The sequence below is a fragment of the Oncorhynchus masou genome, chromosome 12 (assembly GCF_036934945.1).
Source record: "Oncorhynchus masou masou isolate Uvic2021 chromosome 12, UVic_Omas_1.1, whole genome shotgun sequence".
Taxonomy (NCBI): domain Eukaryota; kingdom Metazoa; phylum Chordata; class Actinopteri; order Salmoniformes; family Salmonidae; genus Oncorhynchus; species Oncorhynchus masou.
The window spans coordinates 38,119,162-38,135,229 of NC_088223.1; the positions used below are offsets into that span (position 1 = coordinate 38,119,162).

Below are 16,068 nucleotides of genomic sequence, written 5' to 3' on the forward strand. Positions count from 1 at the left end.
ACCGATTCCATCGCAGGCAACGCCAGAGACTCCATGGACTTCGCTCCCGCACACGCCGACATTGTCTGTGTGAAACGACGGATGCGCTGAAGAGGACGCTGCAGTGCTCTGACTCACCGTCTCACACCATCAGCCTCTCCAAGCCTCGTTCAACATGTAGTATGTATGAGCCATATTGACTTTCGTTCTCACCTGCCAAACTTTGAAGGAATGAACGACTGAAGCCTGAAGCCAAATCTATTTTCTCGTACGCTGTGCTGAGCCTGCTGACATGGTTCTGCCTCAGTGTCCTTGACGTTAGTGCTGGGACGTCCGTGACCTGCCCGTAGAGACCGGGCTGACAGTGGTGTTGCCGAGGTGAGGCAACAGCTGCAAAGAGGGGAGGAGAGGGCGAGGGAAGGCGGGGAGAGGAGCACCTACGGACAGACGAGAGCTGTGACACGCAAGCCTGCAGCAAGCACCTCGGCCCGGTGGACTGAACCAGACCCTATGAGAAGGTGTCGAGAGCCCACATCCCGTCTCGTCATTGTCACTTTCTATACTCCTGGCAAGCAACCATAGCTAAACCTGCTGTCACTAACGTCACACCACAAGCAGGTGTCACATTGATATTGCTTTCATCCGTCACGCTCTGGTGTGCCTGTCCACCTGAGTGCCTGTCCACCTGAGTGTCTGTTTTTTTTTTGCTTTCGAGTTTTGCCTCCTCTGTCCTTCCCTCAGTCGTTCACTCTGCGATGGGAAGCTCTATGGGCTGTGTGAGGCCTCCTCGGGAGGGAGGACACGGCTTCCCCCCACTGTCCCCCAACCCCAAACGGCGCCTCCGCTTCCGGCGGAAACGCAAAGGAAAGAAGCGCCAGAAAGGAGGGTCGTCGGTCGGCTCGGAGGTGGAAAGCGTAAGGATAAGCAACATACCGGAGGAGGAGGATGAAGAGGAAGAGGACAAAGGCACTGTCACAGAGGCAACCACGGCCTCGTTCAACACTATGAGTGACGTCGGAGCCAAAATCACCAATTTAACTGTGCCTCATGTCCAAACTCAATCCAGGCAGCCCCTTCCCAGTGCTCTCTGTACGGACTCCACGAGTGACAGCATGGGGGGGTTGGGGGGTAGCAGAGTGCTTGAACTGTCCCCTGAGCCAAGCCCAGTGTGGAGAAGGCTGTCCTACCCCGGAGCTGGGAGTGAGGAAGGGGGGGAGAGCAGTACCATAGAGGCCCCAAGCAGCCAAGGGCAACCCAGTGAGGACCCCACCCCCACCCCAGATAACCCTGACCCATCTTTCCCGTCCCAGGTGCACACCACCCCTGGTGGGGGTCGAGTCTGCAAAGTCAGGGAGCGAGAACAAGGGGTCCTGGAGAGGCCTTGTATACGAAGACCCAAGAAAGAGAGGGAACGGGGGAAGAAAGGAGAAAAGGAGAAAGAGGAGGTGGAGGATGAAGGTGGGGGTGGGCCAGCAGGGATGCTGGGGGTTGCTTTTAACAACCCTTTGTCAAAGGAGCACAAAGGGGTGGTCCACATTCGCGAGGTGGAGGGCCGGCTGTGTGTTGTGAGGACAGTCTACCCCAGTGACTTTGGGTCCCCGGTTTGGAGAGGGGACAGTTACCATGACAAAGAGGTAGAAGTAGAGGTATGTGCCGAACCTCCAGCCGCATCTCCTGTGACTGGGAACATCCTCAAAGTACATCTTTCTGAGGAAGACCGCAGGAGAGCCAAAATGGATGCCAGGACCACTTTCCTTATGGGGACCCAGGAAACCACAAGAGTCAAGGAACTCAGTCTGGATAAACCAACACAGGTCCGAGGGGGACTATTAATACAGAACCCTCTTTCCTCTGCCTATGCCAGCGATCTGCCCCACACCTCCCCAGAGACGGGGGGAGCCACCCAGCTAAGCAGGGTTGACTTGACCCAAAGGAGAGCCAAAATGGACACCTCAGGTCTCAATATGACAACCAACCTTATGGAGACCCAGGAAACTACAAAAGTCGAGGGAGCCTCGGTACAGGACCCTCTGTCCTCTGGCTATGCCAGCGACCTGCCACTAACCTCCCCAGAGGCAGGGGGCGCCACCCAGATAGACTGGGAAAGCTCCAGAGAGGGACTGGACTCTGCAACTGACAGTCCTCTATCTCCACCCCAGGTCACCACAAAGCAGTTCCCTCAGGTCAGGGGCATTTTTCTCTCTTTCCTTCTTTTTTTTCACTCGCTCTCTTTTACTCATGGAAATGTAGGCTACATTGTCCAGGATCAGGCCGAGAGCATATTTCTGAATGTATGTAAAAGGGCAACACACATCTTTGTCTTGAGAGAGATCCTTTGTACATTTGTGTCTTTCTCGCTCTGTGTGTCTCTGTGTTGTCTCTCTGCATCTCCTCATCCTTCCAGAGTCCGTCTCCAGAGCCTAATCAGCACAGTGCAGACCTTCTCTGCATCTCTCCCCTTTTCTCTCTTTCTTTCCCTCTGTCTTTCTCTCCATCACTCATTGTTTTCCTCACACCACCCACTCTTTCCTCTGTTACTTCTGACTGTGTGTGTGTGTGTGTGTGTGTGTGTGTGTGTGTGTGTGTGTTTTCCCCCTTAAATGGCAGGGTTCCTGACAGCATACTGTAACTTGTTATTTTGCAATGATTGTTTTATGAAATCATATGGCTCACACAATGTCTAGTAATTCTATTTCTATGCCTACTGTAGTGTAGGCCTTTGACCCCACAGTTGCTGGCGACCCTTTTACTGTTGTTACCAATAAGAACCTCTGTTGATAATTGTAGTGAGTTGATCTAGACCTGCTCAAAGTGCTTTACCTCGACAGCAGGAAACTCCCTTCTTGGCTGCCGACTCCCTTCTTGGCTGTAGCGCCCCGTCGTCAGTATATTATGATGCTCTGTTGCCTTTGGGCCTGTGTGTCTCATTTGATGCGTGGTACTGAGTCACAGGGAAAGCAAGACCGACACGCACAGTTGCTTAGAGCCCGGTCTCCACAAAGGCTCCCGTTTACGAGTGTTTTAGCCAGGTAGCGATCAATACGTCTGTCTCTTTCGTTAGTGTGTGTGTGTGTGTGTGTGTGTGTGTGTGTGGGTACGTGACGGCTGCCTTTTTGGCGATGTCAGATATCTGAACAAATAGGGTTTTCAGATGCGCATTCATCAACACTGTACTGCTGCATCAAGCCCCAGAGGGGGATTCCTAACCCTTTATGTCCCCCCCCCCACTCGCTCTCTTTCTCTCTCTTTCTCTCGTTTTGTGTATTTGGTGTATTTTGTCCGTCTCGTTCCCTCTCCCCATCAACTATCTAAATATCGCCTCTAGAGGTCGACTGATTATACCGGCATGTCCGATTTAATCATTGCCGATTTTCAAGTTTTCATAACAATCGGTAATCTGCATTTTTGGACGCGGATTATGGCCGATGACGTTGCAATTCATGAGGAGACTGTGTGTGGCAGGCTTGACCACGCGAGTGCAGCAAGGAGCCAAGTTAAGGTGCTAGCTAGCATTAAACTTATTTTATAAAAAAACAACCAATCTTAACATAATCGCTAGTTAACCACACATGGATGATGATGATATTACTAGTTTAACTAGCTTGTCCTGCGTTGAGTATAATCAATGCGGTGCCTGTTCAATTATCATCGAGTCACAGCCTACTTCACCAAACGGGTGGTGATTTAACAAAGGTGCATTCTCGTCAGGGTATATGCAGCAGTTTGGGCCGCCTGGCTCGTTGCGAACTGTGTGAAGATAATTTCTTCCTTACAAAGACCTTAATTAATTTGCCAGAATTTTACATAACTATGACATAACATTGAAGGTTGTGTAATGTTACAGCAATATTTAGACTTAGGGATGCCACCCGTTAGATAAAATACAGAACAGTTCCGTATTTCACTGAAAGAATAAACGTTTTGTTTTCAAAAAGATAGTTTCCGGATTTGACCATATTAATTTTATTTCTGTGTGTTTATTATAATTAAGTATGATCTTATAGAGCAGTCTGTCTGAATGCTGGTAGGCAGCAGCAGGCTTGTGTTACGGTGTAGCTGTCTGTCTGTTAGTGTTTGGTAGTGTCTGATTTAAGCACGAAGTCACTGGATAATTGACACCATGTGCCCTGTTTTGGTAGTGTAAAATCGCTACCGTATGTTACCCAAAACAACCATATTGCTCATAATCAGAATTCATGATAAACATGTCCATGCGAAGGTGGTAATTATGTATGGCGATTTCAATTGACCAGTGCAAACATGCAGTATGTAGTATCCGGTCCAATCACCAGCTGCAGTATTCTAAACAGGTTATGGGTTGCAGGGGACGGGGGACGGAACTGAGCTACATAGGATGGTACAGTACCTGGGGGTCGAATGGTAGAGTGAGGCTGTGCTTGACTCGTTTATCGTTTATTGCCAGTCACTGAAGGGCTCAGGGCCAGAGTCAAGTTGATGGAGTGACCCTGTAATTGGATGTCCGTGCCTTAATATTCTTTACTATAAAAGGCTCACGTCACGGAGGAGCTGTGTTTTGGGGGTACACACACGGTGTGTGTCTGTCTGCGTGTTTGCCGTCGGTGTGTGTGTCTGTCTGCGTGTTTGCCGTCGGTGTGTGTGTCTGTCTCCGTGTTTGCCGTCTGCGTGTGTCTGTCTGCGTGTTTGCCGTCGGCTGTGTCTGTCTGCGTGTTTGCCGTCGGTGTGTGTCTGTCTGCGTGTTTGCCGTCGGTGTGTGTCTGTCTGTACTGTATGTGCATGTTTTGCCTTATTAGTTAAAAGGCTGTCGGAGGAGCTGTGTTTTTACGGTGTGTGTCTGTCTGCAGGCCTGGTTTTGCTCTCCGGTGTGTGTCTGTCTCTCGGTGTGTGTCTCGTTTGCATGCCTTTCCTCCTCAAGTTGATGGAGTGACCCTGTAATTGGATGTCCGTGCCTTAATATTCTTTACTATGTGCATGTTTTGCTTACGTCAGGCCGGAGGAGCTGTGTTTTGGTTGATGGAGTGACACACACGGTGTGTGTCTGTCTGCTGTGTTTGTACGTCGGTGTGTGTCTGTCTGCGTGTTTGCCGTCGGTGTGTGTCTGTCTGCGTGTTTGCCGACGGTGTGTGTCTGTCTGCGTGTTTGCCGACGGTGTGTGTCTGTCTGCGTGTTTGCCGACGGTGTGTGTCTGTCTGCGTGTTTGCCGACGGTGTGTGTCTGTCTGCGTGTTTGCCGACGGTAGGTGTCTGTCTGCGTGTTTGCCGACGGTGTGTGTCTGTCTGCGTGTTTGCCGACGGTAGGTGTCTGTCTGCGTGTTTGCCGTCGGTGTGTGTGTTTGCCGTCGGTGTGTGTCTGTCTGCGTGTTTGCCGTCGGTGTGTGTCTGTCTGCGTGTTTGCCGTCGGTGTGTGTCTGTCTGCGTGTTTGCCGTCGGTGTGTGTCTGTCTGCGTGTTTGCCGTCGGTGTGTGTCTGTCTGCGTGTTTGCCGATGGTGTGTGTCTGTCTGTACTGTATGTGCACGTCATGTGCATGTTTTGCCTTATTAGTTTACTCAGGCCTGGTTTTGCTCTCCCTCTCTCTCGTTTGCATGCCATTCCTCCTCTCCCTCGCCCCCCCCTCTCTCTCTCTCCTTCTCTTTTGGTTGTTGCTGCAGTCTCCTGGCACTCACTGGACTTTCATTCTATTCTATATAAGCACTCGAGACTGAGGGAGGGAGGGAGGGAGGGAGGGAGGGAGGGAGGGAGGGAGGAGGGAGGGAGGGAGGGAGGGAGGGAGGGAGGGAGGGAGGGAGGGAGGGAGGGAGGGGAAGGGAAGACGGGAAGTGAGAAAAGGGGATGACGGAGGAATACTGATGACAAGAACCAGGCACTGCCAGATACTGCACCTACAACAGCCCCCCTTTGTCACGATGAACAGATTAAAGAAAGACGAGTGTAGAGAAGAAAGGGAAGCGAGTGGGATGGAGGACGGTTGGCTTAAGTAGGTTATAAGCTCTTTGACCTCAAAAAGAGAAGAGGGGGACGAAAAAGAGGAGTGAAGCAGCAGATTGATGCGAAGGAGAGACCAACGGTTCAAAACAAGGCAGTGTCTGCAGAAGAACAGGTCAAATGAGGAGAAAAGCAGAAGTGACAGAGATAGAAGGGGTGGGCTGGAAGGAGGCCGAACAAGGGGGGGGGGGGGTAGATGGATGAAGGAATGAACAAGTAGAGGAGTGAGAGGGGGAGATTGTGGTGAGAAAACAAGTTAATGAGCTGGCCAGAATAACAAGAGACCGAAAGAGAAAAGAACATTGGCTCGGGCTTAAGGCCTATTGGTTAAAGGACAGAGAAGATTACGGATAGGAACAAAGATGACAAGTTGAATCAAAGTGAATAGAAGACTAGCACGTTGATACAATTCTGCTGACTCACCGTGTGTGTACGTTTGCATGTCACGTACATCCGTGTGTGCGTGGGCCTGTGTGAAATATGGGTACAAAGCGATTGTTCATTAGTTTGTCATCACACGAGAGATATGTTTTGAAACAGTGTAATGAATGCCCACTGTGGGTTGCAGTCTGGTAGTAGGACAATGTCATGAAAATGAGAGGGGAATGTCGTCTGTAATGAATGTCTGCCCCTAAAGGGGAAAGGTTGCGCATCTCTGCCAGCTGTTGTGGCTTTCATATCACATGTTTGTTCCTTGCCATGATTACACAGTAAGAGCAGGCATCCTTTGACCATCAAATGGCTCATATTTGGAACCTTCTACCAATACTTGGGGATGGATCCAAGCAAAGTCATCCCATATTCATTAACCCTCACTTCTCCTCTGGTCTCTCCTGATCTGACGTTGATCTGAGCGGGGAGTGTGTGTGTGTGTGTGTTCATAATGAGTGTTTCCTGTATGAACCATATCCTCTCTGTGTTCCAGATCTCTGAGATCTATGTGAGCGGGGAGTCTGGGGACCTGACCGCTAAGGAGAAGCTGTTGTTATGGAGCCAGAAGGCCTCTGAGGGCTGGCCTGGCCTCCGCTGTACCAACTTCTCCTCCTCCTGGAGCGACGGGCGCATGTTCAACGCCCTGCTCCACCGATTCAGGTACACACACAATCACCCACTGAGATGCATGCAGACACACACACACACACTTTCAGTTCTGACACCCCCCGTCTCCCTCTCTGATGGTCTCCAGGCCAGATCTGATTGACATGGAGGTGGTGGCACAGCAGAGTAACCTTGACAACCTGGAGCAGGCCTTTGAGATCGCCGAGTCGCTAGGGGTGACCAGACTACTGGACGCTGAAGGTAACCGTCTGCCTGCCTGCCTGCGTCTCTGTCCGTCTGCCTGCGTCTCTGTCCGTCTGCCTGCGTCTCTGTCCGTCTGCCTGCGTCTCTGTCCATCTGCCTGCGTCTCTGTCCGTCTGCCTGCGTCTCTGTCCGTCTGCCTGCGTCTCTGTCCGTCTGCCTGCGTCTCTGTCCATCTGCCTGCGTCTCTGTCCGTCTGCCTGCGTCTCTGTCCGTCTGCCTGCGTCTCTGTCCGTCTCTGTCCGTCTGCCTGCGTCTCTGTCCGTCTGCCTGCGTCTCTGTCCGTCTGCCTGCGTCTCTGTCCGTCTCTGTCCGTCTGCCTGCTTCTCTGTCCGTCTCTGTCCGTCTGCCTGCTTCTCTGTCCGTCTCTGTCAGTCTGCCTGCTTCTCTGTCCGTCTCTGTCCGTCTGCCTGCTTCTCTGTCGTCTCTGTCCGTCTGCCTGCTTCTCTGTCCTCTCTGTGTGTCTGCCTGCTTCTCTGTCCGTCTCTGTCCGTCTGCCTGCTTCTCTGTCCGTCTCTGTCCGTCTGCCTGCTTCTCTGTCCTCTCTGTCCGTCTCTGCGTCTCTGTCCGTCTCTGTCCGTCTGCCTGCTTCTCTGTCCGTCTCTGTCCGTCTGCCTGCTTCTCTGTCCGTCTCTGTCAGTCTGTGTACTTCTAGTCTCCGGCTGTTTTTCAGTGTATCATGAGAGTAGTGTACATCATGATACTGTCTGTGTGCCTCTTTGTTCTGTTGGTCTGCCTCTCTCTACCGTTTATATCGTGTTGACCTTTCCTCTCCCCCTTTCATCTCCCTGTCTCTCTGTCTCTGTCTCTCTCTGTGTGTCTCTCTCTTTTTCTCTCTCTCTCTTTTTCTCTGTCTCTTTTCTCTCTCTGTCTCCGTCTCTCTCTCTGTGTCTCCGTCTCTTTCTCTCTGTCTCTGTCTCTCTCTCTGTGTCTGTCTCTCTCTCTGTCTCTCTCTCTGTCTCTCTCTCTGTGTCTGTCTCTCTCTCTGTGTCTCTCTCTCTCTGTGTCTCTCTCTCTGTGTCTCTCTCTCTGTGTCTGTCTCTCTCTCTCTGTCTCTCTCTCTGTCTGTCTCTCTCGGTCTCTCTAGATGTGGACGTTCCGTCTCCAGATGAGAAGTCGGTCATCACATACGTCTCCTCCATCTACGATGCCTTTCCCAAGATCCCAGAGGGAGGAGAGGGCATCGCAGCACACGTATGTTCTACTTTTCTCTAACATTAGCTTGTATTAATGTACAGTTGGTCAGTCTGTGTGAACGAATGTATTTGGAATGAATGTCTGTAGTCTTGTTGGCATGCCTGCTCAAGGGACATCATGTTGCCATAGCTGTGGAGTCAATAATGGACTCCATTGATCGCAGTCTGCCACTGAAGTATATTGATAGCTGACTGTCAATGAACCAATCCCTCTCTCTCTCTCTCTCTCTCTCTCTCTCTCCCTCTCTCTTTCTCCTCTCCCTTTCCTCCTTCCCTCTTTCTCTCTCTCTCGCTATCAGGAGGTGGACCACCGCTGGGCAGAGTACCAGTCTTGTTTCTCCATGCTGCGCCAGTGGAGCCGGCAGCACACGGCCCTCATGGCCAACAAGAACTTCCCACTGGACCCTGTGGAGCTCAAGGTGAAGAGAGAGGGAAAGGGTCAAGAACGGGAGTCCGGGCGATGGAGAGGAGAGAATAAAATAGACAGAATGGAGGAGGAAGGAAGGATGGGTAGAAAGAGAGCGAGGCAATAAGGGGATGAGGGAGAGGGGGGACAGGATGTGGGTAAAGATGAAAAATAAATGTTTATAAAGCAATAGGAGAATAGGAGATGCTGATCTAGGATCAGTTCAGCGATTTAGATAATCAAGAATATGATTATATAGACGGGGGGGGGAGGGCTGTTCCTAGATCAGCATTATGACTCTGAGATGCTTTATGAATATGGGTCATTCATAAAGACAGTCTATTATTGACATCTCGCCTTTTGTCAACACCCTGTCACTGTCCCACAGGCACTTTACAATGAGTACGTCCATTTCAAAGAGACGGAGATCCCTGCCAAGGAGCTGGAGAAGAGTGGCGTTGAACACCTCTACAAACTGCTGGAGGTAGGCGATGGATGGCTGGATGGAGGGAGGGAGGGAGCGAGGGGGGAGGAAGGAAGCGAGGGGGGAGGAAGCGAGGGGGTAGGGAGGAAGCGAGGGGGTAGGGAGGAAGCGAGAGACTTGATTTCTAAAACATATTGAGACTCAATGACGACAAGCGCTGTAAAATGTCAGCAGAAACCGCAAACCTACATTGATGGTAAACACCGATTTACCATCCGAGAGACTGAACGACATACCCAGGCAGATACTATCATTACCCTTGAGGACACAGCCTCATTTTCAACAACATATCATATTATGGCATGTTTGGCTGGCCTTAGTCTTGTAGAAAACTGAAACTCATAAACTCAATGACCGACAAAAGAGAGAGAAACATGGAGAGATTGACAGAGAGAGAGAGAGAGAGCTGGAGAGCGAGAAAGAAAAGGATTTGAAGAGGTGACCTGGTTTCTGCCACCACAAGCAGGACCACACTGTGCATCATGAGTCCATCTCGTGTGTGTGTGTGTGTGTGTGTGTGTGTGTGTGTGTGTGAGATCGAACACCCCGTTCTCTGCACTAGGCCATCTCAACCCCATGCCACTGCCTTGAGACAACAAACTATAATTCCTCCTATCAAATCCTCTTTCATTTCCCCACGCATCCCAAACATTTATACTTCAAGACCTCGAAGAGATTTGTGTCCTTTTTCCACATTTTGTTTTACGTTACATCCTTATAATAAAATGTATTAAATCAATAAATAGACATTTCTGCAAATGTATTTAAAAAAATATCTTATTTACATAAGTATTCAGACCCTTTGCAATGAGACTCGAAATTGAGCTCAGGTGCATCCTGTTTCTATTGATCATCCTTGATATGTTTCTACAACTTGATTGGAGTCCACCTGTGGTCAATTCAATTGATTGGACATGATTTGGAAAGGCACACACCTGTCTATGTAAGGGCCCACAGTTGACGGTGTATGTCAGAGCAAAAAACAAGCCATGCTGTCGAAGGAATTGTCCGTAGAGCTCAGAAACAGGATTGTGTTGAGGCACAGATCTGGGGAAGGACACTGCAGGATTTCTGCAGCATTGAAGGTCCCCAAGGTTCTCCCTCTGTGGAGGGAGAACCTTCCAGGAGGAGAACCATCTCTGCAGCACTCCACCAATTAGGCCTTTATGGTAGAGTGGCCAGATGGAAGCCACTCCTCAGTAAAAGGCACATGACAGCCCGTTAGAGTTTGCCAAGGGGCGCCTAAAGGACTCCGACCATGAGAAACAAGATTATCTGGTCTGATGAAACCAAGATGTAATTATTTAGCCTGAATGCCAAGCATCACGTCTGGAAGAAACCTGGCACCATCCCTACGATGAATCATGGTGGTGGCAGCATCATGCTGTGGGGATGTTTTTCAGCAGCAGGGACTGGGAGACTAGTCAGGATTCAGGGAAAGAAGAACAGAGTAAAGAGATCCTTGATGAAAACCTGCTCCAGAGCACTCAGGACCTCAGATGGGGGCAAAGGTTCACCTTCCAGCAGGACAACAACACAGCCAAGACAACCCAGGAGTGGCTTCGGGACAAGTCTCTGAATGTCCTTGAGTGGCCCAGCCAGAGCCCGGACTTGAACCTGATCGAATATCTCTGGAAAGACCTAAACAAATAGCTGTGCAGCGACGCTCCCCATTCAATCTGACAGGACTTGAGAGGATCTGCAGAGAAGAATGGGAGAAACTCCCCAAATACAGGTCGGTCAAGGTTGTAGCGTCATACCCAAGAAGACTTGAGGCTGTAATCCTGTTTTTGCTTCTTCATTATGGGGTATTGTGGGTAGATTGAGGGAGGGAAACTATTGAATCCAGTTTAGAAAAAGGATGTAACATAATGTGGGAAAAGTGAAGGGGTCTGAATACTTTCTGAATGCACTGTTTGTGTTATAGAAGTTATAATGATGTGCATGTTTGTGTTCCCCAGGTATGGATGGAGTTTGGGCGCATCAAGCTGCCCCTGGGCCTGCACCCCAACGACCTGGAGGAGGAGTGGGGCAAGCTGATCCTGGAGATGCTGGAGAGAGAGAAGCCCTGCGGCCCGCTGTGGAGAGGTCATGACCCTGACCTTAATCCTGGAGTGTTTCAGTTGGTTTATATCAGTAGCTATAGAGAAGGCCCTGCGGCCCGCTGTGGAGAGGTCATGACCCTGACCTTAACCCTTACTACTGCTGCTCGTGTTTCAGTTGGTTTATATCAGTAGCTATAGAGAGAGAAGGCCCTGCAGCTTTCTGTGGAGAGGTCATGACCCTGACCTTAACCCTTACTACTGCTGCTCGTGTTTCAGTTGGTTTATATCAGTAGCTATAGAGAGAGAAGGCCCTGCTGTGGAGAGGTCATGACCCTGACCTTTTCTACTGCTGCGTGTGTTTCAGTTGGTTTATATCAGTAGCTATAGAGAGAGAAGGCCCTGCGGCCCGCTGTGGAGAGGTCATGACCCTGACCTTAACCCTTACTACTGCTGCTCGTGTTTCAGTTGGTTTATATTTATATCGCTGTGGAGAGGTAGCTACTACTGCTGCTCGTGTTTCAGTTGGTTTATATCAGTAGCTATAGAGAGAGAAGGCCCTGCAGCTTTCTGTGGAGAGGTCAGCAGCTGAGACATACATAACACTATAACTAACCAGAACCTTAAAGCTGGAATCCTTAATGGTGAAACAGCCAAGCCTGCATGCAGTTTTAGAACAACAAGATAAGTTACTGCAAACAACAAACACTTTCTTCTCCTCTGACGTCGTTGCACGCGCCATAAAAGAGCATAATATGTTGTGCGTTTTTTTTTTTTTTTTTGGTGCTGCACGACGCTCCTCAGCTCGGCAACAAATCCAATAACAACAGCAGTGGTGGGGGGGGGCAGTGGCGCTGTTCCCCCAATCTGCAGAATCGTTAACCCTGATCTAGTTATTTGAGAGCTAGAGTTTGTTTATGCCAGTAGTTATGGAGAGACGAGGCCCTGTGGCTCACTGTGGAGCACACTGACCCGAACCCCGACACTTTATTACCGACATCACTTACGCCGACATTTTCATGGTGCTCGAGCACAGGTCTCTGCACCAAACGCAGTACATCTCATTATCATCCGGCATATTTCACACTGATTCAATTTGCACGGGTCTGTACTCTGGTTGTATTGTGGAAATGTCATCCTTGTCTTGATACTTCAGCAATGTAGTCTGAAACCTCAATAGGCCCAACTTGATTACCTGGTAGATGTTTTAGTTTATGGTTGTACAGTAAACACATTCCTTAGACACTGGCTGCGTACGAAATGGCACCCTGTTCCCTATGTAGAGCACTACGTTTAACCAGGGCCTGGTCAAAAGTAGTGCGCTGTATAGTAAATAGGATGCACTTTCGGACGTAAAAAAAAAAAATGAGTGTTTCGAGCTTGACACTCTGTGACACTGTGCTGATACTGTGCGTCTCCTTCCAGACTGGAGTTATTGCTGCAGATGGCCAATAAGATCCAGAACATGGCCCTGGACTGTGAGGAGAAACTTACCCTGGCCAAGAACACACTGCAGGCTGTGAGTGATGGCCAAGATGGCTGTTTCTCTCTCTCTTTCAATGAGGACTTGCTTCTCTGATGTCTTTGTACCTCCACTCTATAGGCACGATGTGCCTCTTCCACTGTGGTTCACTGTGTCTTACTTATTTCTTCCCCGTCCCTCCTCTTCGTCCTCTCTTTTCCCCACCCTGTCTTCTCGCTCCTCCGTCAGGACATGTCCCGGGTGGAGAGCGGCGAGGCGGTGCGTTGTGAGAGGGAGCTGGGCTTGTACCTGCAGGACTGTGAGGTTCTGATCAGACGGCTCAACGTGGACCTCCATGTCCTCCGAGACCAGAAGTACTACCAGGTGGAGCAGCTCGCCTTCAGGTCAGTGGAGGGAGAGGGAGTGTGTACGGACAGAAAATGATGCTTGGTTATGCTGTGAGTTTCAGAAGAAAGTTCTTTGTTTCTGGTCATTTTGAGCGTGTAATCGAACCCACTAATGCTGATGCTCCAGATACTCAACTAGCCCAAAGAAGGCCAGTTTTATTGCTTCTTTAATCAGAACAAAAGTTTTCAGCTGTACTAACATAATGGAAAAATGGTTTTCTAATGATCAATTAGCCTTTTGAAATGATAAACTTGGATCAGCTAACACAATGTGCCTTTGGAACACAGGAGTGATGGTTGCTGATAATGGGCCTCTGTAAATCAGCTGTTTCCAGCTACAATAGTCATTTACAACATTAACAATGTCTACACTGTATTTCTGATCAATTTCATGTTTTAATGGACCAAAAATGGTAGTGTATATATTGTTAGGCTTGGTTATACTGTATGAACCACGAGCATCAGTGGTGTAAATGTGACATCACAACAGTACTGTGTTATGAGAAAGCAGATGTTTTGTGGAGCAACAGTGGAGGTCCTAATTCACTTCCGGTTGTCTTCTGAAGAGGAGGTTGACTGTTTTTGTGTATTTTGTGTGTCACAAGAAAAAGGTGTCCCTTTTTTTTCCTCCCTTGTCTTTTGGGGGGGGGGGGATTTTAACACATTTGTTCCCCTCCTGCACAGAGTGTCCTGTCTCCACGAGGAGCTGGTCTCTCTCCGGCTCCAGTGCTCCAGCGTCTACAGGAAGGGTCACTTCTCCCCGGTGACGGGGGGAGACCGGACGGCCCCGCGGGGGAGCGACAGTGGTCTCTCCCTGGCCACGGGGGACCAGACCCTACTGGGGGCAGTGGGGGTGATGGGGGCAGCCTTGCTCAGGAGACCCATGTCCCGCTCTCAGCTGGTGGCCATGTCATCCTCGGAGGACGAGGGGAGTCTCCGGTTCGTCTATGAGCTCCTGGGATGGGTGGAGGAGACGCAGGTAAGAAAGAAGGGGTGTAGGTAGATGGAGGGAGAGAGGGAGGGGAAAGGGATGCATGAGATGAACTGATTGTGTATGTGTGTTAGGACATGCTGGAGCGTGCAGAGTCAGGGGCGGACCTGCCCTCCGTAGAGCAGAACCTCCAGGACCACCAGAACATCCACACTGCCGTGGAGGAGCTCCTGCACAGCCTGAAGGAGGCCCGCAACTACGAGGTACACACACATGAAAACATACACACACACACACACGCGCGCGCACACACGCACACTAACACATTCTAAAACAGACACTTCAAGATCCACTGTACATGCTAACACGTATACTGTAAGTACAAACGAACATGCACTGAGAAGACCGGTGAATATGCAGTACATAGCAGCATGACACTCACAAACCTAGTAAGGAGACACCGATGACGGTTTTATTAAGCCGTTGTGATCTCTTTTATCCTCAGACGAAAGTCTCTCGTAACTTCAGAAGCAACTATTCTGACACTCTGGCCAAGCTGGAGCAGCAGTACTGCAAACTACTGGTGAGTGGGGAGGGCTGTTTTCCTCTGTGAATGTGTGCCCGTGGGGCTGTGTGTGCGTGTCTCTGGTATGCAGGGTGAGTTTGTGTGCACCACATTGTATCCCAGTCTGCCCACATTCTCAGTTAATCCCATCAGGGTGTGAATGAGCTAGCTGAAGGCTCAGAGAAGCTAGCGAGTGTTTGGCAAGACAGAGTGTGGCCTTCAGAAGCACCTGCTTCTACCACATAGCCCCTTGATCAGCCCTGAAGAGTGTGTTTGCCTCTGAAATAACCTCAAACTCCTCGTAAAACGCTTAGCGCTAATACCAAGGAATATTACTTCATCCCATCCTGTCTTCACAGGAAAACTCATCGTGGCGTATGCGCTGCCTGGAGAGCCTGCATGCGTTTGTGTGTCGCTGTACAGAGGAGCTGATCTGGCTCAATGAGCGAGAAGAGGAGGAACTGGCCTACGACTGGAGCCACAACAACACCAACGTCAACGCCAAGAGAGATCTATACGCCGTGAGTGGACACACACACACATACACACACACACACACACACACACACACAGAATACACATTTTTTTGGTACCGTTTGACACAGATATTCCCCTGGATGCTCCTCTGAATGCTCTGTCATCCTCTCTCAGGAAATGAGGTCAGAGCTGGAGGAGAAACAGGAAGTGATGCACTCGCTGCAGGAAACGGCCGACCGGCTCTGTCAGGAGAACCACCCGGCCAAACAGACAGTGGAGGTGAGGTTGCCTAGCAACAAATCCATTAAGGCCGGTCATTGGCCTTTCAAAGTATTGGCTTTCCATCTACAGTACTTGTCATTAGAAACAGCGCTGCAATCGATGTTCCCCTGAAAATAAGATTGTCAGTATATTTTGTGCCTAATGTTTGGGCTGTGGAGCTTGAGTGTGATTCAAATAAGGAGCTTGAGAAATACATCTTCTGGAAGCAACACATGGACTCGACTAACACCCCCCCCGTGTGCCCCTCCCTCTCCCCAGGCGTACAGTGCAGCGCTGCAGACCCAGTGGCAGTGGGTACGCCAGCTGTGTGTGTGTGTGGAGCAGCATCTCAAAGACAATACTGCCTACTTCCAGGTTAGGAGATTTGAGCAAAGCTTGGCCCACGTCCCTTCTACACATTATACGTTATACCTGTAATATCCATCTGGTCCTTTACGATGTCAATTGTTTGTTGGTTTTCACGTAGACTGCATCGTAAAAGATGAAGAAATGATATGCACTTTATTTGCCTACATTTAGTTTGTCTATTTACTAGCCATCTATGTTTTGACTTGCCCTTAATTGGGAGTTTAAAGCT

At 49.8% G+C, this 16,068-nt stretch overlaps 2 protein-coding genes across 2 annotated transcripts in view; both read left to right on the plus strand.

Annotated features, from left to right (window-relative positions):
- The window catches only part of LOC135550031 (microtubule-actin cross-linking factor 1-like), a 264,531-nt gene that overhangs the window by 135,235 nt on the left and 113,228 nt on the right, over positions 1 to 16,068 (plus strand). Inside the window, 15 exon segments of the mRNA XM_064980467.1 lie at positions 6,866 to 7,032; positions 7,127 to 7,239; positions 8,327 to 8,433; positions 8,735 to 8,854; positions 9,230 to 9,325; positions 11,287 to 11,389; positions 11,392 to 11,413; positions 12,793 to 12,886; positions 13,079 to 13,233; positions 13,921 to 14,215; positions 14,302 to 14,430; positions 14,673 to 14,750; positions 15,092 to 15,253; positions 15,384 to 15,488; positions 15,750 to 15,845. Coding sequence (XP_064836539.1) covers positions 6,866 to 7,032; positions 7,127 to 7,239; positions 8,327 to 8,433; positions 8,735 to 8,854; positions 9,230 to 9,325; positions 11,287 to 11,389; positions 11,392 to 11,413; positions 12,793 to 12,886; positions 13,079 to 13,233; positions 13,921 to 14,215; positions 14,302 to 14,430; positions 14,673 to 14,750; positions 15,092 to 15,253; positions 15,384 to 15,488; positions 15,750 to 15,845 — 1,842 coding nt within the window.
- On the plus strand, positions 399 to 4,885 carry LOC135548980 (uncharacterized). The gene is made up of 2 exons (XM_064979053.1): positions 399 to 2,162; positions 4,874 to 4,885. Exons 1-2 carry the CDS (start codon positions 735 to 737, stop codon positions 4,883 to 4,885), a joined length of 1,440 nt encoding a protein of 479 aa, XP_064835125.1. The 5' UTR covers positions 399 to 734.